General features: G+C 43.6%; 1 protein-coding gene across 5 annotated transcripts in view; it reads right to left on the minus strand.

The window, feature by feature from the left end:
* Nucleotides 1–21,867, minus strand: part of CFAP54 (cilia and flagella associated protein 54) — a 2,603,731-nt gene that overhangs the window by 1,025,307 nt on the left and 1,556,557 nt on the right. For all 5 annotated transcript variants that reach the window (XR_013608312.1, XR_013608313.1, XM_078677994.1 and 2 more), the window contains exon 42: nucleotides 10,239–10,439. Coding sequence is in view for 3 of the 5 variants with exons in the window: in XM_078677994.1 (XP_078534120.1) it covers nucleotides 10,239–10,439 (201 nt within the window). In the remaining 2 variants the exon portion in view is untranslated. The remainder of the gene's footprint in view (nucleotides 1–10,238; nucleotides 10,440–21,867) is intronic.

A 21,867-nucleotide genomic window follows, 5' to 3' on the forward strand; every position in this document is an offset into this window, starting at 1 on the left:
TGATTGCAGAAGGCAGTGTTGCTGTTCAGTGTAGATAGGGTTGGAAGTATCACTAATTCCTTTAATACTGAAAAGAGTGTTTTACTTGATTTACCTGCCTGTTCAATTTTATTGGAAAAATAGCTACATTTTTTCTCTGTAATCATTTTTTTGTAGACAGTCAATGATTGCATATAGCTTACTTTTTCCGTATCTACATAAGATTTCCTCCCATGCCTCTCTGCACGTCTACATTTTTGTTTCTGAATGCGCAGCGAGTCATCGAACCCAGGTTCTGATTTCTTTTATAGTTTGCTGGTAAATGTGTTTTTCAGGGGCCAGGTTATTTATCGCAATTGTTAACCAATTATTAAAAGTATTAGTGGCTATGTTTACTTCAGGCATTAGTGTCGGTTTGGAGGCCACTAAGGTTAATTGCAATTGCTGTGGGCTAATTACCTTCCAATTTCTCCCTTTAAAGGACCTAATAGCAAAGTGAGGGCGAGTAAGATGATGGGATAAAGTAAGTGAAAACTGAATAGCCTTGTAATCCGTCCATGGAATTGGCAGGATCTCCTGCACGTTCAGTTGGGGATTAGATGTAAATATGCCAACTAAGATGTGTCCAGCCTCATGAGTGGAGTGTTTGACCAATTGTGTCATCGAGGCGCTGGCCATCAACTCCAAAAGCGCAATTGTATGTTGGTTGTTAGTGTTATCAAGATGGTAATTAAAATCGCCTAAAATCGAAAATTCCTGATAGTCGAGACTAGACTCAATAATATGACCAATTGTCTCCACAAACTTATTCTTAGCTCCTGGTGGGCTATAGAGCAATATGCCATTGAATGTATAATTTTCGCTGATCGTGATTCCAAATGGAAGTAATTCGCAATCAGGGCCACTTCCTAAAGTAGAGCTCTTTATCGTCAGATTGTCCTTGATAATCATCGCTATGCCCCCTCCCCGTTTTTCCTGTCTATCATTCCTGGTCAGTAAGTATCCTTTGGGGGTAGCTAATGATAGCTCCAAATCAGATGTATTGTCTGCCCAGGTCTCTGTAGCGAATGCCATATCTATGTTGTGAGTTTCCAGTAGTTCTGCAAAAGCAGTATTATGTTTGATTAAGGAACGTGTATTAAGGAGTAGGCCTCGCAAAGATTGTTGTGCAACTGTATGTGAGTCATAGGCCTGCTGTGTTCTAAGGCTGCATCTCGTTTTTGTAAAGTTAAACTTCATGTCACACCGAGGGCAGGTCTCAGGTTCTTTCAATGAATCAATTTTTAGACAAGGTTCCTTTGTTTGAGGGTTAACATTTATAAGAGTGTCTCTAGTATATTTTAGGGTAGCCTCTCAGATGGCTTATGCAGATGAAAGGAGAAAACCCGGAACTTTTGAGGTAGTCCATCTCCCTACAGGGAATGGACTTTACAGTGAAACAACGACCTGGGACTGACCATGCCAACACAGATGGCCTTTCCAGGTTCTTCAGCTTAGACAATGAAGACTCTCTTGAGAAAAGTTAGTCTACTCCTCTTTTGTTTGAGGGGGTTGTGTAGGAAAGTACTTCTTTTGACATGGTTACTCTCCACTTTTTGCATGGTATCTGGTGCAACTTTGACCGAGAGTATGCTGGGTTCCTGCTCATCAGGGGCCAGATGTAGGTGTCAAAATACCGGTCGGAATCGGCGAAAATACCGATTTTCTTGTGTACATGCACATCTGTTCTTGTGTACATGCACATCTGTGCATGTACACCTGTGCCATGTGGCACACAGACATGCCCTAAGGGCATGTCTGTGTGCCACATGGCGCACAAGCCAGTTACAGGGGTGCAACAGGGTGTCAAAGTGACACCCTGTCCCCCTTGTAAATTCGGTATTTTTACCGATTCGGTAATTACCGAATCGGTAACTGCCATTGAATCCTATGGGCTTCAAGGCCCATAGGAATCAATGGCAAATACTGATTCTGTAATTACAGAATCGGTAAATACCGAATCATACCGATTCGGTATTTGTTACCGATTTTCTACCTACATTTGAATTACCGATTCATGAATACCGAATCGGTAAAATTCGGTATTTATGAATCGGTAATTCACATTTACCTACATCTAGGCCCAGATCCCTAAACTGTATGATTGTTCCACAATTAGCATTCCATTAGAATCCCTTGTATGAGATGCACCTAGCACCTAGAGTATTGGACCTAAAGAGGGTTCCTTAGGGCTGCAGCAATAATTGCACCACTCTAAGGGACCCCTCACCAAGATCATGCAAAGTGTCATTGCAACCTGTGTGTCTTGGTGCAGAGAAAACTGAAGAGTCAACATGGCACACATCCCTGCGTGCAATGCCTGACAGCACTACATGTGACATAGGTAAGACACGCCTATGGCAGACCTTACAGCCCTACAGCAGGGTGAACTATGCCCTTGTGAGGGCATATCTATGTGAGTGGATATGTCCTGATAGGTTCTAAGTTCACTCTTAGATATTACCAGTGCAGAGGGAAGCCATAACGAGTACATGAACTAGCCACTCATCATTACGTGTTCCCCAGCTACATGATGGCCTCACTTTACCCCAAAGTGTTTGGTACCAAGCACCTCATCTTAATAAACACACTCTGATGCCAGTGGTGGAATATAATAAAAAATGCACACAGAGGGCACCTTAGAAGTGCCCCCTGAAAACCTACAGACTACTAGTCTGACTTGAGGTCAGAGCCTTTTCTCTTGGAGGTCAGGAACAAAGACTGCTCTGGACGGAGGTGTTCACATCTCCTCCATGCAGGATGCACATTTCAGGGCATGAATCTCCAAAGGCCCTGCCACCTTTGTTGAGCGACCCAGGCCTCTCCAGATAGTGGAAATGCCCATCTCTATGTCCGGACCCCAGCTTTTAGTGGCAAGACAGGTGGGGAAATTAGGAAGATTAGGAGGTGCAGCCACAATGTAAATGTTAAATGTTGTAAATGTTTTTGAGCTTGTAAAGCGCACTGCTACCCGTCCGTAGGTCTCCTGGCGCTGTATAACTCTGGGGAACCCGTCCTGGCTTTCCCTGTGGGATGGTCCCTTGCTGGGAGTCCCCAAGGTGGAGCCAGGCATCCCCGGAATTGGTGGGGCCGTTGTGGAGATTAGGCAAGCTAATGCCCAGAGTTGCCGAGTGTAACCCCTGATTAGAGTAAGCACCGAAGCGAGAATTATCAAGTCCGCTGACCAAGGTCCACGACCCTGCCGCGTCGGGAATTGAACCCTGGTCCCGGGCCGACTTCTGCTCTCGGGCCTGCCGCCTCTAACCAGTGAGCCACACTACTCCACAATCAGTCAGCACCACCCCTAGAGGGGGACAGCTGATGTGGACCCCACTTTTCAGATTCCTCCATGCTGTTTTGGACAGATTTTGTCGTCTAGGGTCAGGGCTACGCCCACTTCTGAAGAGGAAATGGTCCTATAGAGGCTGAAGACACCCTAAAGGTAGGTAGCAGATTGGCAAGTATGTGACACTCCCTAAATTAAGCATTCGGGTGGCACCCCTGAACCCAAGAACTCAGATTTGACGGATCAGCAGAAGAAGGATGAAGAATCGTCACTGCCTGGTGAGAACTGCAGCAGAACTCTGGAGTGAAACCCTGCTGTCCTCAATACGATCGCAACAGAGTGACTCACCCTGTGAGCTGCAGAACTACCAAAGCCCTGGGTAACCTATCAGTATTTCAACAAAAACACAAAGTTTTCCTTGGAGTAGAGGAGCTACTCCCCTGCAGTCCGCAGGCACTGCCTAGCAGAGTCTTGTCCATCGCCTTGCAGCCTTTCAGCCTGACCGACACCACAGATGACCAGGAGAAGGTACTCGTGCTCTGGAAGGTCAGGTCTGTCTCCCCAATAAGTGTGAAGACACAAGGACCAACCAGAGCTGTGCAGTACCAAGCCCCGGGGTACCGGACGCCCTGTACCAAGCACAGACAGCATGGATTCTCACTGCACCAGGACAAAGCAGCCATCGAGGGATGTCAGAATAACCGAGACCAACTTAGAGAGTGGCCCGGCTGCTTTGATTTTGCCTCTGGCAGCAGTTTGTTCTGGACCGCGAGGTGCACCTTTGCGCACCCAGCCCAGCTGACCTAACCACTCTGCATCCGATTCACCCGACCTGGGTCTCCGTACTCCAAGACCCCTTGCAACCTGAGCCCCCATTTGGGAACCCTCAGACTTGACCACAAGTCCCCCTGTGAAACCTCTTTTCCAGTGTCCCCCTTCTTCGCAGCGCCAGCTACCAGCACCGTGTTCCCGGTAGAAGTCAGGCAGTTGCCGAAGAGCTGCTGGTAGTACTTTGAACATTGGCCCAATACTATTTCGATCCCTGAAGGTAAACCCCTAAACCGACTGTGCCTACCTTTATGCATCTTTGACTTTGACTTTTCCTCCCTTACTGTGTGTAAAAACGCACAAGTTTGAATGCTTTATTTACCTCTGAATATTTTTATCGGAAAACTGTTCACACCTTGAAACGAAGTTCTTAAGTTTCAAATATATATATATAAAGTGTTATTTTCAAATTTCATTTGAGCGTGTGTCTCATTAATTGCCTATGTAAGTATAACAAATGCTTAGTACTACCCTCTGATAAGCCTAACTTCTTGCCCACACTACAAAAAAAGAGGTCGTTAGTATTATCTACTTTTGCCTCTGTAAACCAATTAGCAACCCACTGAACTCTCTGCACAGTGCACTTTGTTTTAGTACACTATATAGAAAGCCAGCTTCCTACAAAGGTCAAAGGTATTCCGCTGTCGCAGCTCAATCTCAATGAATAAAGGCGGAAGTGCGGAACCCGACCCTGCTGCTGCAGCAGAAGGACATCCCGGAGCGACAACCTTGTCGTAGGACATATGCCGCTGCCTAGGAGGTCTGGATATCATACTCCCCATACCCAATCCAGAGTCACTTGAATGACTTGAGTTCGGTCTGTGATTTTCTTGAGAATTCTGGGCAGGAGTGGTATCAGCAGAAAGGCAAACAGGTGTCTCAAGTTCTGCTAGAGATAAAAAGCATCTCAGAGCAAAAGATGCTTTGAAACTTTAACAAGCTTAAGGGCTTACATTGCTCGTTCTCCGCGGTGGCAGATTGAGACAAGGTTCTCCCCATTTGCAGAAGGAACCTTGTGCAGCTGTTATTCGTGATCCGTAAGGTGCCAACAGTTGAGCTTGTCCTCCTTGACATTCAACAATCCTGTCAGCTGGTTGTCCAACAGGAAAATCCCTTTACGGTACAGCTATTTCCAAAGGCACATGGCCTCCTGGAACAGGCTCCGGGGCCCCACCCCACTTTATTTGTTGCAGTGCCATATGGCGGTGAAGTTGTCTGTGAGCAACTGTACCAGCCTCTCCTTGATGGACGGCAGGAAGGCTTCCAAATGCCAAGTGGATGGCCCTCCGCTCCAGAAGGTTGATGTGGAGCAAGAACTCCTCCAGCAACCAGAGGCCTCTGAGCTTCACCTCCCCCATTTTTCTTTTGCTGTGTTCTCTCTAAAGGACAATAACGCACTAATGCAAACTAGTATGTATATTGCGCAGGCCTAAACTGGTAATGGGCCTCAACACATGCTCGGGGCATTGCTAATTATTATAATCAAAATTTCCTTAAGATAAATCACACAAAATAGCCTGTATTGTTTTCTAAAGAGGCTAAAGGGAACAGTCAAATTAGCTGCTACAACTTTTTGAAAGCAAGCATGCTTTAAAATATAATTGTCTAGGTGTTACTTTTGATGATGGTGGCTCAGCTTTAGCTCCTATGATCTCCCGAATTCCAAAAGCAGCCTCTCTAAATTTTGCAATATTACCCTTTTAAAAACATTGCTCAGTCTCTTCTCTAACGTGCCTAATGAAAGTCATCTGAGCAAGGATAATTTTTGCTCTTAAGTACGGCACCAAAGCATTTCCGGAAGAAAATAGATGGGGATGGCTAGATTAAGCCCAGGACAAGCTCATAGAGCCATTCTCCATTTTCCATCTTCCATGTTCCCCCTCCCAAGCTCCAACTATGCTACAATTCGTTCTCCTGCTAAAGCTTCTCACTTCTCAAGCGGATTTTTTAAGTCAGTGGTCTAGGGAAAGTACTGAACATCCAGGCTCGGTTAGATCTAAGTTGTGGAGCAAGTTTAATGCCCGAAAACATCCATGGAGCTTAGCGCACGACCAGATATTCGACAAAATGCACCTGATGGCTTTAAGGAAGACAAATGCCCCCGCTGGTTATTTTAACTCCATATTGGCCATCCAGATAAAATACATTTCCTTTGCTGAAAACTAAGTGTTAGGCCATTTAGAGCCTTACAGCTCTTCTGCCACTCCATTGCAGCTAAAGATGTCGTTTTTGCACCTACGATTTGGCTTGTTTAACCTGGATGATAATTCTAAGAGAAGGTATCAGATTTGAAAATAAACTTGCTTCAGCAGTAAAGGTCGCTTATTCGAATTTTGCCCTAAAAAAGATGAGTGCCGTGTTTTTGCTGTTGCCCGGCACGTAATGATGTGCGCCTTGGCTATTTAGAGCCATCTTTCCACAGATTAGGCATTAGGCACTGAAAAGACAGTGTACAGGTTTATTTTAAGGGTGCAGAATGGTGCCCTACCAAAAGGATTTCTCAAATTTATGAAGGAAAGTAGAAAACACCTGCAAAATGTAGACTTAACCTGCTGTTGCTTTAATATACGGCATCACATGGAATTCTTAACTGAGGAACATTTTTATTGTTTGCAACTAACATGTTTTAAATGTTTAGAAATCACTGTCTGTTTAAAATTACGATTTGATGTCATTTTACCGTATACATCTTGTTAATGTAGTTTCCGTTATTAATGTGTGCTCTATCGTCACTAACGCATTTTAGCTTCTGCACTGTGGGCCCGATGTAGGTAAATCTGATTTACCGACTCTAGAATACCGAATTTTACCAATTCGGTATTCTAGATTCGGTAAATCAGATGTAGGAAAAAATTCGGTAATTTTTACTGAATCTGTATGATTCGGTAATTACCGAATCGGTATTTACTGATTCGGTAATTGCCATTGATTTCTATGGGCCTTGAGGCCCATAGGAATCAATGTCAATTACCGAATTTGCAAGGGGGACAGGGTTTCACTTTGACACCCTGTTGCACCCCTGATCCTGGCTTGTGTGCCATGTAGCACACATACATGCCCTTAGCCATGTGGCACACATACATGTCCTTAGGGCATGTATGTGTGCCACATGGCACAGGTGTACATGCACAGATGTGCATGTACACAGGAATTCGTTATTTACCATGACATAGTATGTCATGGTAAATAACGAATTCTTAAGGGCCGGTGGCACTGTTTTCAGTGCCACCTACATCACAAATTAGCGATTCGGTATATTTACCGATTTGGTAATTTACAGAATCTGTAAATTTACCGAATCTGTAAATATACCGATTCGGTAAATTTAAGGCCCCTTACATCTGAAACTCCAAATACCGGTCGGTAACGACCGAAATCGGCCGTTACCGACCGGTATTTGGCCTCCTACATCTGGCCCTAAGTATTGGTTTTGTCGCACACTTTGTAGGTATGGTTTTATTCAAAAACAAAACACGTATGTGGAGGGTCCAGGGGAATGTTTTACGACCTGTCTGCTCACTCCCCAAATGTCAACTTACAAAACACAAAAAAGAGCAGATCAGGTCTGGGAATGGTGTGTGACTATGCTAATCACTGCAAAACAGTTGGATAGATGTGTGCAAAAAAACGATTGAGAAACATACGCTAGAACCAGACCCATCAGCCCAACCTTTATGTCGGAGTTTACGTCATGTGGGGGTTTTCTGGTTATTCATCACCACATCCAGCCATATAGTGCCAGTGCGGGACAGAATGTCAATACTCTAGCGATGTGACTCATCGTGGAGTAATGTAAATAAGGTGCAGTGCTCAAGTGGTTGTGATGAATAAAAAATAACTACACAGATTCAACAGAAAGTTCGAATAGAAGTCTGAGTGTCAAGAGTTAAACTCAACCGACATAAAGGTTGGGCTGATGGGTCTGGTTCTAGCGTATGTTTCTCAATCGTTTTTTTGCACACATCTATCCAACTGTTTTGCAGTGATTAGCATAGTCACACACCATTCCCAGACCTGATCTGCTCTTTTTTGTGTTTTGGTATGGTTTTATTAACTGCTAGTAAAACACAAGCATTTGCAGTGCAATAGGTGACGTATTTGCGAGAGTTTAAGCTATTGGCACTGTAAATGGCAATGCCTTTTATTTATCTGTTTTGATAATTAACACATACATAAAAGGCATTGTCATTTACAATACCAATAGCTCAAACTCTTGTAGATGCGAGACCTATTTAACTTCAAAGAAGCGGCCACCATTGTCCTGGGCTGCTTGGAAAGTGAAAGCACACTTGGCGAGCTGAATGTTGGAGGAAAGCATGTCGTGCCTGCAGTAGGAGAAACTCATTAAAGAAAATAGTGCTTACAGAATAAATAAGACTTACTGTGTAACAACCGAAGTAAAAGGGCCAGTCCTCTTGGGAGTTTACAATTACAAATGAAGACAAGGTGGCACTGAGGAGGGACTAACAAGCCTATAAACTATTCAGAAACCAGCATTTACAAAGGACAATGACACAAGCCAATGTACAATATGGGTGGAGAGTGGCCGGGACTTCAAGTCCATACTCAAATACAGCATGCCTCACAAAGCAGCGCATGGGCTGCCTAGGCATGACCTAAAACTGACATCTTTCTCAATTTACAATTTAGTTGTTTCCTTTCTTGATAAATTGACAACTTAAAAGGTAATACTTTAAATACTATGTACATAATCGAAGTATAGATGGCTGAGCGACTTAAATGTATGCGATGCTTTTGCAGTGGTCTGCAAATCGTGAGTTCACAGTCCGGTACGGATGGCTCAGCTTGGCATCCGTCGAAGGTAAATACATTGAGTACCATTAATCTAGGCATTAGATACACTGGATAACACATCGAAATGGCAGAAGCGCTTTATAAGAAACAACTTAATTAGCTACAACAGGTTTCATCCACTGGATTTTAACGGGCCTTAAGCATCCTCTCCTCAAGGGCTAAAGTGACATTCATCAATGTTGGTTCAGGCAGTGTATAAACAAACTGTGTCGCACTGATGTTGGTTAATTGCTATTGGTTAATCTTGGAGAAACTATAGCTGCCCAATGAGCAGATCCATAGAGATGCACTTGCAGTCATTGGATTGTGTAACCAGAAGACATCATCAGTGTACAATACAACATGGACTTTAGTAAAGCAGAAACTCACTGCCTCACCCACTGCATCCAATATGAAGAACTAAGGTGAAAGAAATTAATAAAATCTGGCTTTGCAAAACTGAGGAATGATCAACATGCTTAACTTCAACTGGGTGAAGAGATGGTGATACAGCAATAAATATAGCAGAAAACTCATCAGGACACCCAAAACCTCCATGATCGCCAACACCACAAAGCCAACTATTGCAGAAGCTTCCAATTTTGGTCCGGAATTTGAAACCATCCATACGACAAACTTTCATGCAATTAATATAATAACAAGCATTTGCAATGCAGTAGGTCTCCAATTTACGCGAGACCTATTGCATTGCAAATGGTTGGCAAAATGGGAGGGAGAGCGGGAGGAGAAGGTATGGACATCGGTAGGGGGAGGGTGGGGGGAGAAGTAATGGACAATGAGGGGAAATTACACTCCACATTTACCGAGTCCGTCTCCTGCGGCGGGCTCCGGCACCAGCTGCTCCTTGGGCCTCGGGCCTTGGACTTCCAGAGGAACCACACCACCGCAGTAAAGGAAATAGAACCCGCATGTGTAACAACCAAATAAACGGGCCAGTAGCCCTGGGAGGATACAAATGACAACCTGGCTGTACTAAGGCGGGACTAACAAGCCTCATAATGAATCCGGAGACAGCATTTACAAAGGACAAACACACAAGCCAATGAAAAATAAGGGCAGGGGAGTGGGTGGAGCTTCTCTCCATACTGATCTACCACAGCTCTTCGCAGAGCAGCGTTTGTGCGCTGGCTCACGCTCGACCTAATGATTGAGCATTTGCTTGATTGTGGGGCATTTTATGAAACAATTTACCGACAATCAATATGACAAAAAAATTATCTTTATTTTCAAAATATTACACACAACTCTGCCAGAAAACACAGTAGCATTTAACAGGTATGTACTATCTTACCTATGGTCTTTTCATAAGAAAGTATAACAACCGAAATTTGTGTGTGAGGTAATCCTTTGCTTTGTACGGCAATCGGGGAAATGAATTTTTCTTCTGAAAGGTCAGGTGGGACAGGCTGCTGCACCTCTGTATCCGCCGTGCTGAACGCTACCTTTCCAGGTAAAGTGCAGTGACTGTCCCTTGTTCCCACGTGAGCAGTGCCTAGAGAATAAGGAGTTAGAATTATAATCTCTCAAATCCGGCAGACCAGTGTGCAGTGAAAAGACACATTGCCTTCAAGTCAAGGAACATACTTCCAGTGAGTTTACTCTCATGTTTCTTGCATCAAACCAAATAATGAATTTGTTCCATAGCTATTTAAGTATGTTTTCTCTGGCTTAAAGTCCTATCCAATGCATCTCAAGTTAAATTTGCAAATTGTTCGGTGGAAGGTGGAAGTGCATGTTTAAGAGTGTAATCAAAATAAGATATAAAAAAGATTTTTTTTTTGTGGGTATGAGTATGTGAAAAGCCCAGAGAGAGGCTGCCGAAGGTTCAAATGGTGTACTTTAACTTTCAGTGCATCTTCAAACCATGACAAGTATAATGCTGGATCCCGACAACCTAGTGGGGCTGAAGGGGTTATTCCGAACTACAGAACCTGGATAACATGAGGCTCTGTTTATGATTGTACTAACATTATGGGAAGATGAGAAGAAGAAAGTAAGAAAACCCAAATGTCTAACGTCAATAATATGCCAGGTAAACTTTTTTAGAAAACTTTAGCATTCTTTTGTAGCTCTCCCTTAAACATGTTGCAAGAAAAATGTTTATGATATTTGTGACACCACTCTCAATAATGACAAATCAGCTGCACCTGATGGGAGAGAACCAATACCCCCAGGGTAAAATAAATTGCCACTTCCCCCTACTTGGAAAGCGGTTTAAATGAAAAAGAGTTGCACAAATGTTTTACAGTTTACAAGGCAGGCTAGTCAAAGTACTGCGGCATTTCTTATTTTCGTTATGGCCAGCAGGGCAAACCTCTGAGAAGGTTACATGTTTCCAGTAGGGCGTCTGCAAGGGAAATATTTCAAAACTCCTTTGTTAGTGTGGCAACTTTAATATCCTGGGAATAAACTGTCTCCCCAGTCCTTCTTAGGACTGAGTTAGCCAAGACCTTTTGATGATACTGAAATTATATGTATAATACACTTCCCTAAAGGGCTTTCAGCCACCTCTCTTTATCCATTGGTCTGTTGATGTGTCATTCAAATTTTGCTCCTGCCTACTACTGCATACAGCATGGGCAATGTGTCAGCCTAATTCAGTCACTGGTTAATTTTACTTTGAATGACTGCATTTTGCTCTCTCACAATGAGCACATCCACACACAAGGTAGTTTCCTTCAGCGCCAGTGTTTTTGTTTATAATGTATCATTTATTTAGTGTTTCCTTTGTGTTTAGAGTCTGAGGTGAAAGCAGAATGCTTTCTAACATATGTCAGCAGAGGGCACATTCCTTGCTTAACCAGTTCTTCTCTCCTGTCAATGCTGTAGTAAATTTCGTTTGATGTGTCTGACTGCCGCTATTTAACAGCATAACATAGTAGTTCCCAAACTGTACACTGAGGCACCCCGGTGGGCCTTCAGAACTCACCAGGGGTGTTGCACACCTCATGGGAATGTGGGAAAGACTCTGCTTTACTGTAACTAACCAATGCTTTCCTTCCTTTGGTGATGCCGACTGCCTTGCATTTCAAAAGCTATAGCTGAGGGTTGTAGCTTCTAAAACCCATCATGTTTGATTTGCTTGCACTGTGATTCTTTCTTTTGCATACTATTGTACGGTTCCCTTATGTAATGTATGTAATGTAAGTATGCACTTATATAGCGCAACTGTCACTCCAAGGAGCATCCTGGCGCTTATAGCCCGTAGCCAGATGGAAGGCCGGAAAAGTCAACTCACACATCTATCTCATTTGAACAGGACGCTGTGTCTAAACCAGAGTCATACAGACCGAGTCTGGAAGGCTGAAGATCCAGGTTTTCAGAGCCTTACGGAAAATCTTCTCATCGGAGATTAGGCGCAGGTTGGGAGGGAGTTTATTCCAAGCTTTCGCGCCCAGTGTTGCGAGAGATTTCCCTCCTCTAGTTGAAAGTCTGAATTTAGGGGTCTGTAGTAGATTCATGTTGGCTGATCTTAAGGAGCGTGTTGGTGCATACTGTTTGAACCAGGGAAGGAAGTATTTGGGTCCTTTTTGGTGATATGCCCTAAAGGTAATCACTAGGATTTTAAAAAGTATGCGTTTGTGAATAGGTAACCAGTGTAGGGCCTTGAGGGCGGCAGAGGCAGAAGACCTCCTCGGCCATTTTAGGACCAGACGGGCAGCAGCATTTTGGACAACTTGCAGCCTATGCAGGACAGATCGATTTAATCCTGCATATAGGCTGTTGCAGTAGTCCAAACGAGATGTTACAAGTGCTACTGTCACCGTCTTCCTAGCTGTCAGGGGAAGAAAATCAAAAAACTTTCTAAGCCCTCTGATGATGTTAAAGCAAGACCCTGCCACTGCCCCTGCTTGCTGTTTGAAAGATAGGGCACTGTCGAATCTGATCCCTAAGTTCCGGGCCGCAGTGATGGTATCCGGAGGGGACTCCACCCCTAAAGGCCACCATAGGCTGGGGGAAAAGGGTTTTTGGGGGCCGAAGGGTATAATTTCGGTCTTCCCGGCGTTACATTTTAGATGGTTGTCACGCATCCAAATGAAGGTTGCTGTGAGGCAGGCTTTTAGATTTTCCTCTGCCTTTCCATTTTCCCTGTCTAGCACTAGGATGAGCTGAGTATCGTCAGCGTATGATATGGTACTGATGTTAAAAGACGAAATCAGCTCAATCAAAGGGATCATGTATATGTTAAACAGTACCGGGCTTAGGCTGGAGCCCTGCGGTACCCCTGTTTGTGTGATTTTTTCCTCAGAACGGTATTCTCCTAACACTGTGACCTGCCTACGGTGGTCAAGGAAATTCATCAGCCAGTCCAACACGGTGCCCCCAATCCCTGCTGCCCTCAGTCGCCTGATTAGTATTGAGTGGGACACCGTATCGAAGGCCGCCGATAGGTCAAGTAGGATAAGGACGGCCTTCTTCCCCTGATCCATGGCGGTCTTCAGTGTCTCCACGGTGTACAGAAGGGCGGATTCCGTAGAGTGTGAGGCCCGAAACCCAGATTGATTAGGGTGCAGGATATCCTCGTTATAAAGACATGCAGTTACTTTTTTTGTAATGTGCTTTTGCAGGCCCAGAGTAATCCATGTGGGAATGCCATGTGGGGAGTTATGGAAGTCTAACCTGTTAGCATCTCAAATGGTTTGAACCAGTGTGTGACATATTACAATTAATTAAAGAGCGTGTCCGCTTAGGCCGGGCCAGGCACAATCAGGACAGCAATGCAGAGTATTATTGCTGCTTTGTTCTACAGCCACTCTAGTAATCGCTTCTACCAGGAAAATCAGGTAATCATGATCACGTGAAACTAAGTGGTCATATAATAATCAGTTGTGAGTGTTTATGGAGTTTTTTGGGGGGGGGGGGGTTTGAGATGACTGGAGAACTGGCTTATGTGTGTTTTAATATTTCCCTGCGACTTATAAAAAAAAAACACTTCATCAGTTGGCTTGCCTTATCGTCCAAAATTAAGACTTCAAAATGCTCACTCACCCTCCAAAATTAAGATTTCAAATTGCTCACTCACCCTCACCTCTCTTTCAAATATTGATCACAAAGCATAGGAATTCAGGGGCACATGTATGTTCATAAACACACACACACCTATTGAAACATGCTTCCACCTTTGACATACAAATCTGCACAAGTCCGTTTGGAGGTAAGCGCAAAGCGCTGGTGGTTTCATTGTTCACACTCCAGGAATGTTCGACCTAAAACAACATCCTGACAAAATTACTTCAAACATTGAACAGGACTGATTTCTTGCGTAACACAGATACAGATTCAAAGGGACATACCTACCTTACAAGAATGAGTCTTCCCATTACTATAATAAAGCACACTTTTTGCACACAGTAAAATAGGAAAGGCTGTGTTCCTGATCATGGGCTATTGATCGTGGTAGTAGTGGATTTACTGTTTCAGTGCTTTCAGTGTTTAAACAAAACAAGCAAAAAATAGGCGGGTGTGGGAGGTAACGGGTGTACTCCTTGGCATCAGGTAATGAAACAGAAGCCATTACAAATAACTGATATATTTTTATTTTGTTACAAATATGATTATAATACCTTTATCTGCTTCATCCTAATTATTTTCAGGGAGGAAAATGGAAGTGCTTCCGAGGCCTGGCTTACATACCCGACCCATAAAAAAAAGTGACGTAATGGAGAGCTGCAGTCAACGGCCAATAGGTGAAGGGAGTCGCTGGTCGGAAAAGTTTGGGAACTACTGGCATAACAGATTGCGTCAATTTGAAACAGTTTTGTATTCAGTTGCCCTATTGTTACTCAGTACACAACCTAGAAGCTTCAATATTATACATGTGGATTCTTAAGCAGACAGCTTTTCATAACACATTTATTTTGGACTCAATTTCAGCAATGGTTCTTTAATAAACTTTGCCCAGGAAGAAAATCAGCCTTTATTGTGCTTAATTTGTAGCTCTTGTAACAGTTTTCTTTCTTTCTTTCTTTCCCTCCTTTGCTGGTTTCAATCTTTATAGCTTAGTTTTCTTTCTTTCTTTTTTCTGTCTTCCATTCTTACTTCCTTTTTTCTTCCATCCTTTCTTTCCTTCTTTATTGCATTTGTTCTTTTGTTCCTTATTTCTTTTCTTCTTTCTTTCGTTCTTGCTTTTTTCCTCATTCTTTCTTTCGCTCCTTCCCTTTGTCAATCTATCCTTTAACTCTGGGAGGAGAATGTCAAGAAGGCATAGAGAATCAGACTTGTGGTGAAGGAGACCCTTGAGATTATAGAGTAAATATTATACTCACAGAAGGCAAGTGTAGCAAGTCTGCAATTTCTGTATATCTTCCAAGATTGTTTACCTATATTGGACCCTATTTTGCTGGCTATAGAATTCTGTGCACTTTACCACTGTTAAAAAGAAGTAAAGTGCCTGAGTTTTCCATTAGCACCCATGTTTTAATAGGCTTGGAGTAAGATAAGTGGAGACTGCACTCAAGGTACTCTTGAAAAGGTATGATGCACAGCTTACAAGTAGGCTCCTAAAAGGTTTGAATCAAGTTGTAATCGAGTTGTAGAAAGCTGCAATGCTAAAATATGATTTCTCTTGTCCAAACTCTCGAATAGTAGCCCGAAGGTTGTCAATGATGGCTATACGGAATTAAATACCTTTTACAATGAGGAACGTACAATTAGTCCTCAGAACATCGCTGTTTACTCCAGCATACAGATTAGCCTGAAGAACTTTAGAGAGAGAAATAGTAGGACTTTTTTTATGAGGAACATGTGATCAGTCCTCATAACATCTCCGTTCACTCCAGCTTAAAGAGTAGAATTGAGAACTTTAGATGGGGAAATTTCTGTTGGAATTTGTTGTTGTTTTTCGTCATCACTATCATCTGTATGCCTACTGACCAATTCAGTCATAAGTACTTTGTCAATGTTGCGCAAGGCTTAAGCATTAATAGGCACCAGTCACGTCCCTAATCTCCTTTGTAGAACTTCAAGATACATTATCTAGTAAAGGACCAGCGCACTTTAGATTTGGGAAGCGACAAACAACTGCTAGGCTTAATCCATTGGTAAGATTTGAGTCCTTCGGGAAGTACTATGGTATTAATTCCCACAATATGTCTGGTACCCATAGTACCTCTAGACCACTTGGCCAGTGTGACTTTAATGCTTTCTGATTTTAGGACTGTGGGGGGTTACTGTATACATTTTGTCAATAATGTGAAATACTGTCTTTGAATATATTTTCACTTATTTTATTTTTTATCTAGGTACTTCAGTAGTTTTAATACCAAATGTATGTGTCCTATTAAAACATAGTTGTTAAGATGTATTACAATGTATATTGTAATGGTATTATTAACTGAACAATAACATTGATTTGATTTGACTCCAACCTCTTGCTGGCATACAGGAACTGGAACTGTTCTCCAAGGGGTTTGATTCCTACTTTCCAGTTACCATGCTCCCGCCCTTGAGCTCTAGGGGTGCAGGACTGACTCTGGAGATTTGATCTGTTTGAGCGGAAGCACAGGTGCGATCCCTTTGACATTTACATTTGTACACAACTCATCATGTAGGTTTTAATATAGATTACGGTCATGTTGATCCAATAGTGTCAGACAGACAGACAGACAGACAGACAGACAGACAGACAGACAGACACACACACACACACACACACACACACACACACACACACACACACACACACACACACACACACACACACACACACACACACACCCCACCCCCAAATGCCCCCCCCACCCCACCCCCACCCCACCCCCCCACCCCCACCCCCATGCTAACTGGCAGTTAACCTAAGGTCTCTTCAAATTTGCTGCATTACATATTTACAGATAATTCACTAAAGTCTTACACTACACCAAATTTATTGATTAATAATGTTAAATATTGCAAAAAGATGTTAATATCCAGGGGATTGCTCCTTTTACTATTCCAAGACAGCTGGTACACCACACATAGCTATCCTAAAATCAGAGGTTACATGGTGTGCTTTTAAATGGATGGCAGTTATGTCAGCTACGTTAAATGTCACACAACCACGCATTTGCTATGCGGTCTGAAAGAAAGTGATTACAAGGGTGAGTAACTCTGAAAAGTTATATTTTTATCTTGTGATATAGTTTGCTGCCTACTTCAATGATCTTATACTACTAAGGGGTTAATAAGATAACCATGCACTAATGTGAACGTAGTTTGTTAAAGGAATGTTGGTTTTGAATTTAATTAAATTTAATAAATTATAAATTATAATGATTTGTACATTTCAGGTAAATTATTAATTCAGACTAATTTAAATGACAATCAATAGCACACACTATTTCATATTTAATACCGTCCTTAATCATTACTGGTAGTACGTGAATTTGAGTCCTTCCTTATCGGTTCACTTAGGCCATTGTGTTCATGATGTGCTTAGTTTATAGACAGTGATATTTACTAGTTTTTCCTTTCACCACTCCAAGATGGTGGTAACATTTAACATGTGAAATCCTAAATTTGGAAGTCATCCAGTTCATGTTCAACCAGATAGCGCATATGACAGCTATGTAAAGTGCCATTTACACAAGGATGTTCTGCTGACTGAAAGGTCACTAGAAGGAGGAGATACTTTGTAAAGCTATGCTTGCATTTACATTTTCATCTTGCAATAGGTTTTGTTGCTTTGATATAGATAAAGATGTGCTAATTCTAGCTTAGAAATAAGGACTTAAAGCTTAAGTCTAGTTAATTATATGATAACACCTACATTTGAGACCTTTACTGTTCTTAAACAATTTTGTCAAAGATATTTTTATTACGTTTTCCAGCATACATCTTGAAACAATACCATCACAGCGTCCCTCGCAGGGGAGCGGCATAATTAACCGGACTGTATGTGATTAACATGATACATTGCCTAGTCTGAGTCCAACTCCTTTCTCAATGAATTGCTTAAATGTAGGTTACAGTTTCTGATGATAACAGAGCTTGGAATAAGTTCTTATAAGCATAAATTGTGAGTCGACGGTACAACATGTGCTTCATCTTCTTTCTGCGATGGTAACCTTCTCACGCCTTCCAGTCGGAAGGTGCTATGTGGAATGAACAAAAATCACATGAAAACAGCTCCCAATCGGTAGATAACGCAAACAAAGGAAGAAATACCCCCCCCTTTTCCAGCCCCTTTCCCTACCGTGGTGGCGGCAGCATGCACACAGTTAAGTTACCGTATGTGACTGAAGGTCATCTCAAATTTGAAAGAGATGAAGGGCTCTAATGGTGGAGGGACAAACATCCGCTGGATGTCCACGTGAAAGAAAGGTGACTAAAGGGCCCCACTTGAGTTCAAAGTTTTTATAGTTATCCCTGACAGTGTCTGACATGCGTTCCAAGCTGAGCAGCTTCCATACGTGAGAGTGCCAAAGGGAGATAGCTGGTGGTTCTTTCCTCTTCCATGCGGCTGCAAGAGTACCCTTAGCCGCTCTTATACACAGCCACATAATTGTTTTATCAGCACGAGTCTGATGTTCTAGGGAAGAATCGCGAAGCCCCAAAAGGACACCCGCCATGGTGGAGGGGATGGAGTAGCCCAACATGTCCTTGATGTGTGCCAGTATTTTTTCCCAGAAAGGGCGGATGGTTGGGCAATCCCACCATTTATGTGGAAAATCCCCAAGTAGTCCGCACCCTCTGGCATCTATCGGCGGTATTGGTGGAGATCTGCTTAAGCCTGGATGGATGTAGGTACCAATCCATCATAGTTTTCATGTGGGCTTCACGGAGCTCTGTGGAGTTATTGAATCTCATGATGTCGGACCATAAATGCGTCCATTCATCGTCCGAAATAGCACGCTGTAGTATATCCTCCCACATGGACATATACCGTGGACGCGGGGAGAGTGTGGTAGTGAGGAGGAAGTTATATATGAACGAGATCACCCTTTTCATAGAAGTGGTCTTGGTGAGGAAGGTCTCGAATTTTGTGAGAGGGCGAGTAGCTGCCTCTCGTACCTGAGGAGTAAGGGCCCAGTGCATTAATTGAGCGTAGTGATATCTTTCTGTGTTCCCTAGTTCATAGTCCCGCATGCAGTTATCAAAAGTGAGTGGGTCAAAATTATGAAATAGATGTGTCAAAGCAAGGCATCCTCCCTTCCTCCAGGCGTCAAAGGGCCCCTCATGAAGGGCCGGGAGGAATGCCGAGTTAAAGTGGAGTGGGGTAAATGGTGAAGGGAACAAAGTCCACCTGTCGTCGCCTGTGCGACTGAATCTCATACCCTTAAGGTGGTGCATGTGGGAGTGCTAATGTATGTATTCTTAGGCCTGTCCTTCTTGAGGCGCCAAACCAGGTCCCATATAGACCTTCCCGTCACATTGCGGCTCATATGTAACCAGTGCTTACCAGATTCCTGCTTTGACCATTCAACCAAGACTCTCAACTGTGCCGCCTTGTAATATAAGTGAATGTCTGGGAGACCAACTCCCCCTTCCTTGCAAGAGCGAAGCAATACGGAGAAGGAGAAGCGAGCGCGCCCTGCCAGCCAAATAAAGTGTAAGATCATAGCCTTCACTCGTCGAAAGAAATCCCACTCCAGCTCTATGGGCAAGGCCTGAAAAAGATAAAGAAGCTTAGGAAGAAGTGTCATTTTCACAGCATGTATCCGGCCTAACCATGACAGGAAGAGAGGTTTCCACTTCGTGAGTTCCATTTGGATTCGAGTAAGGATGGGGGGGAAATTAGAGGCATAAAGCCCCTCTATTCTTGGTGTGAGCTGGAAACCCAAATATTGAATAGAGGAAGTGGCCCACGGCAGAGGTGTAAGAGACTAGAGCCTATGGACTTCCGCTTGCTGGAGAGTGAGGTTGAGAACGTACGATTTGCCTAAATTTATATTAAAGCCTGCCACAGCTTCAAAACGTTCAAGTTTCGACTGCAAGGTTGGGAGGGACGTGGCAGGTCGGAGAGGGACAAGAGGACATCGCCCGCGAAGAGGGAAATTTTATGTGTCTCCCCCGTGAATATTATCCCCTGGATTCCAGGATTAGCCCTTACCGCTAGTGCTAATGGCTCAATACTAAGAGCAAAGAGTAGGGGTGATAGTGGGCACCCCTGTCTAGTACCTCTAGAGTGGATAAAGCAAGATAATTGGACCCCATTGACCACCACTTTAGAGCGGGTGGAGCTAATTGGCTCGAATCATAGTAAGAAATTTAGACGAGGGTGTGGAATAGGAATGTCCAGTCAACCCTGTCGAAGGCTTTCTCAGCATCCAAGCCTAGTAATACCGCAGGGATTTTATGTCTGTTGGCCTTCTCGATCAGGTGTATAATTCGACGGGTGTTTTCGTGTGTTTGACGACCTTTAATAAATCCCGACTGGTCAGGGTGTATGAGGTCAGGCATGAGGTCATTCAGCCGTTTAGCTATAATGGAGGAGTACAGTTTCGCGTCAAGATTTAACAAAGCAATAGGCCTATAGGAGGCGCAATGATGAGGGTCCTTCCCTGGTTTGGGTATCATAAAAATCATGGACTTGGACATGGTGCCAGAGGGGTTTACAACCTTTACAACGAAACTTTTACAACGAACTATCATTACAACGCAACATTTACAACGCAAACTATTACAACGCATTGCTCTGGGGGGCGCTCTAGGATAGGGAATAGGTTAATTTACTATCCAATAACCTTCCCTACTATCCACGGGGACTCGAGTTGGAATAGTAAATTAAACTATTCACTATCCAGCGCCCAAAAGCATTATGCGTTGTAATGGTATGCATTGTAAAACTTACGATGTAAAGGTAGGCGTTGTAAAGGTAGGCGTTGTAACGTCATACATCCTGCCAGAGGTCTTTCCCTCTTCTGCTATCTTGTTAAAGAGTGCAACAAGGTGCGGCTGATGTCAGGGGCAAATGTCTTAACCCCTTCCATGCTGCCGTCGGCCATTGGCCGACGGCAACGCTACCTTGCTGGTGCTGCCGTCGGCCAATGGCCGACACGGCCCGCCCGTTTTGCGGAAGTGCCGCACTTCCGCAAAATCGGCGGCGCAGCCAAGGTATTAAAGAAGAGGGCGGTATATCCGTCCAGGCCAGGGGCTTTGCGGGGCTTTAAGGCCTAAATAGCAAAATTAACCTCATCTAAGGTAATAGGGGCGGTGAGTAATTCGTTCCATTCAGCAGACACTTGGGGTAGGGGCAATGTCTGGAGATAATCCCGTTGGGCATCCGAATCTAGGGCCTCCCCCGACTAGAGGTTTCCGTAAAAGGAACCAAAGAACTCAGCTTTGTCCTCGTCCTTATGTGTAAGTTCCCCAGAAGGCCCCTGAATGCCACCTATGTACTCACTCTCTCGTTTACCTTTTAGCTGTCTGGCAAGGTGTTTGCCAATTTTGTTGCACTGGGTGTATGATAAATGCCGCAGCTTGAGAAGCGTGAACTCCGCCCTATTATTATAAATAGCCCGGAGTTTACCCCGAAGCGTTGTTAAGTTGCGCAGGGTTTGCTGCGTGGGATTCAATTTGTGAGTATGTTCAAGAGAAGATAGCTCTGTCTCCAGGTACTCCCTCTCTCTAATGCGTTGCGCGTTCAACGCCGAATTAAGGGCAATACATTTCCCCCTGAAGACTGCCTTAAATGTGTCCAAGGTGGGAGACTCCGACATGTCCTCCGGTTTATTGATAGCAATAATGGTTTCTCTTAATCTGGTACAGGATTTCTTGTCCCGTGCAAGCGACGTCGGGAAGTACCACCTGGGAGTAGTCGAGGCATTCCCACACCAAGAGAGACATATAGAAAGTAGGCTATGATCTGATATGAAAGGGGGAATATCTTAGCTTCTTGTAGGGCACCCTGAAGGGATTGACTAATAAAAATGTATTGAACCCGAGAGTATGTACGCTGGACATGAGAATAGAAAGTATAGTCCCGGGTCTGTGAATAGAGA

This window comes from Lissotriton helveticus, chromosome 1_1, assembly GCF_964261635.1.
Source record: "Lissotriton helveticus chromosome 1_1, aLisHel1.1, whole genome shotgun sequence".
Lineage (NCBI taxonomy): Eukaryota > Metazoa > Chordata > Amphibia > Caudata > Salamandridae > Lissotriton > Lissotriton helveticus.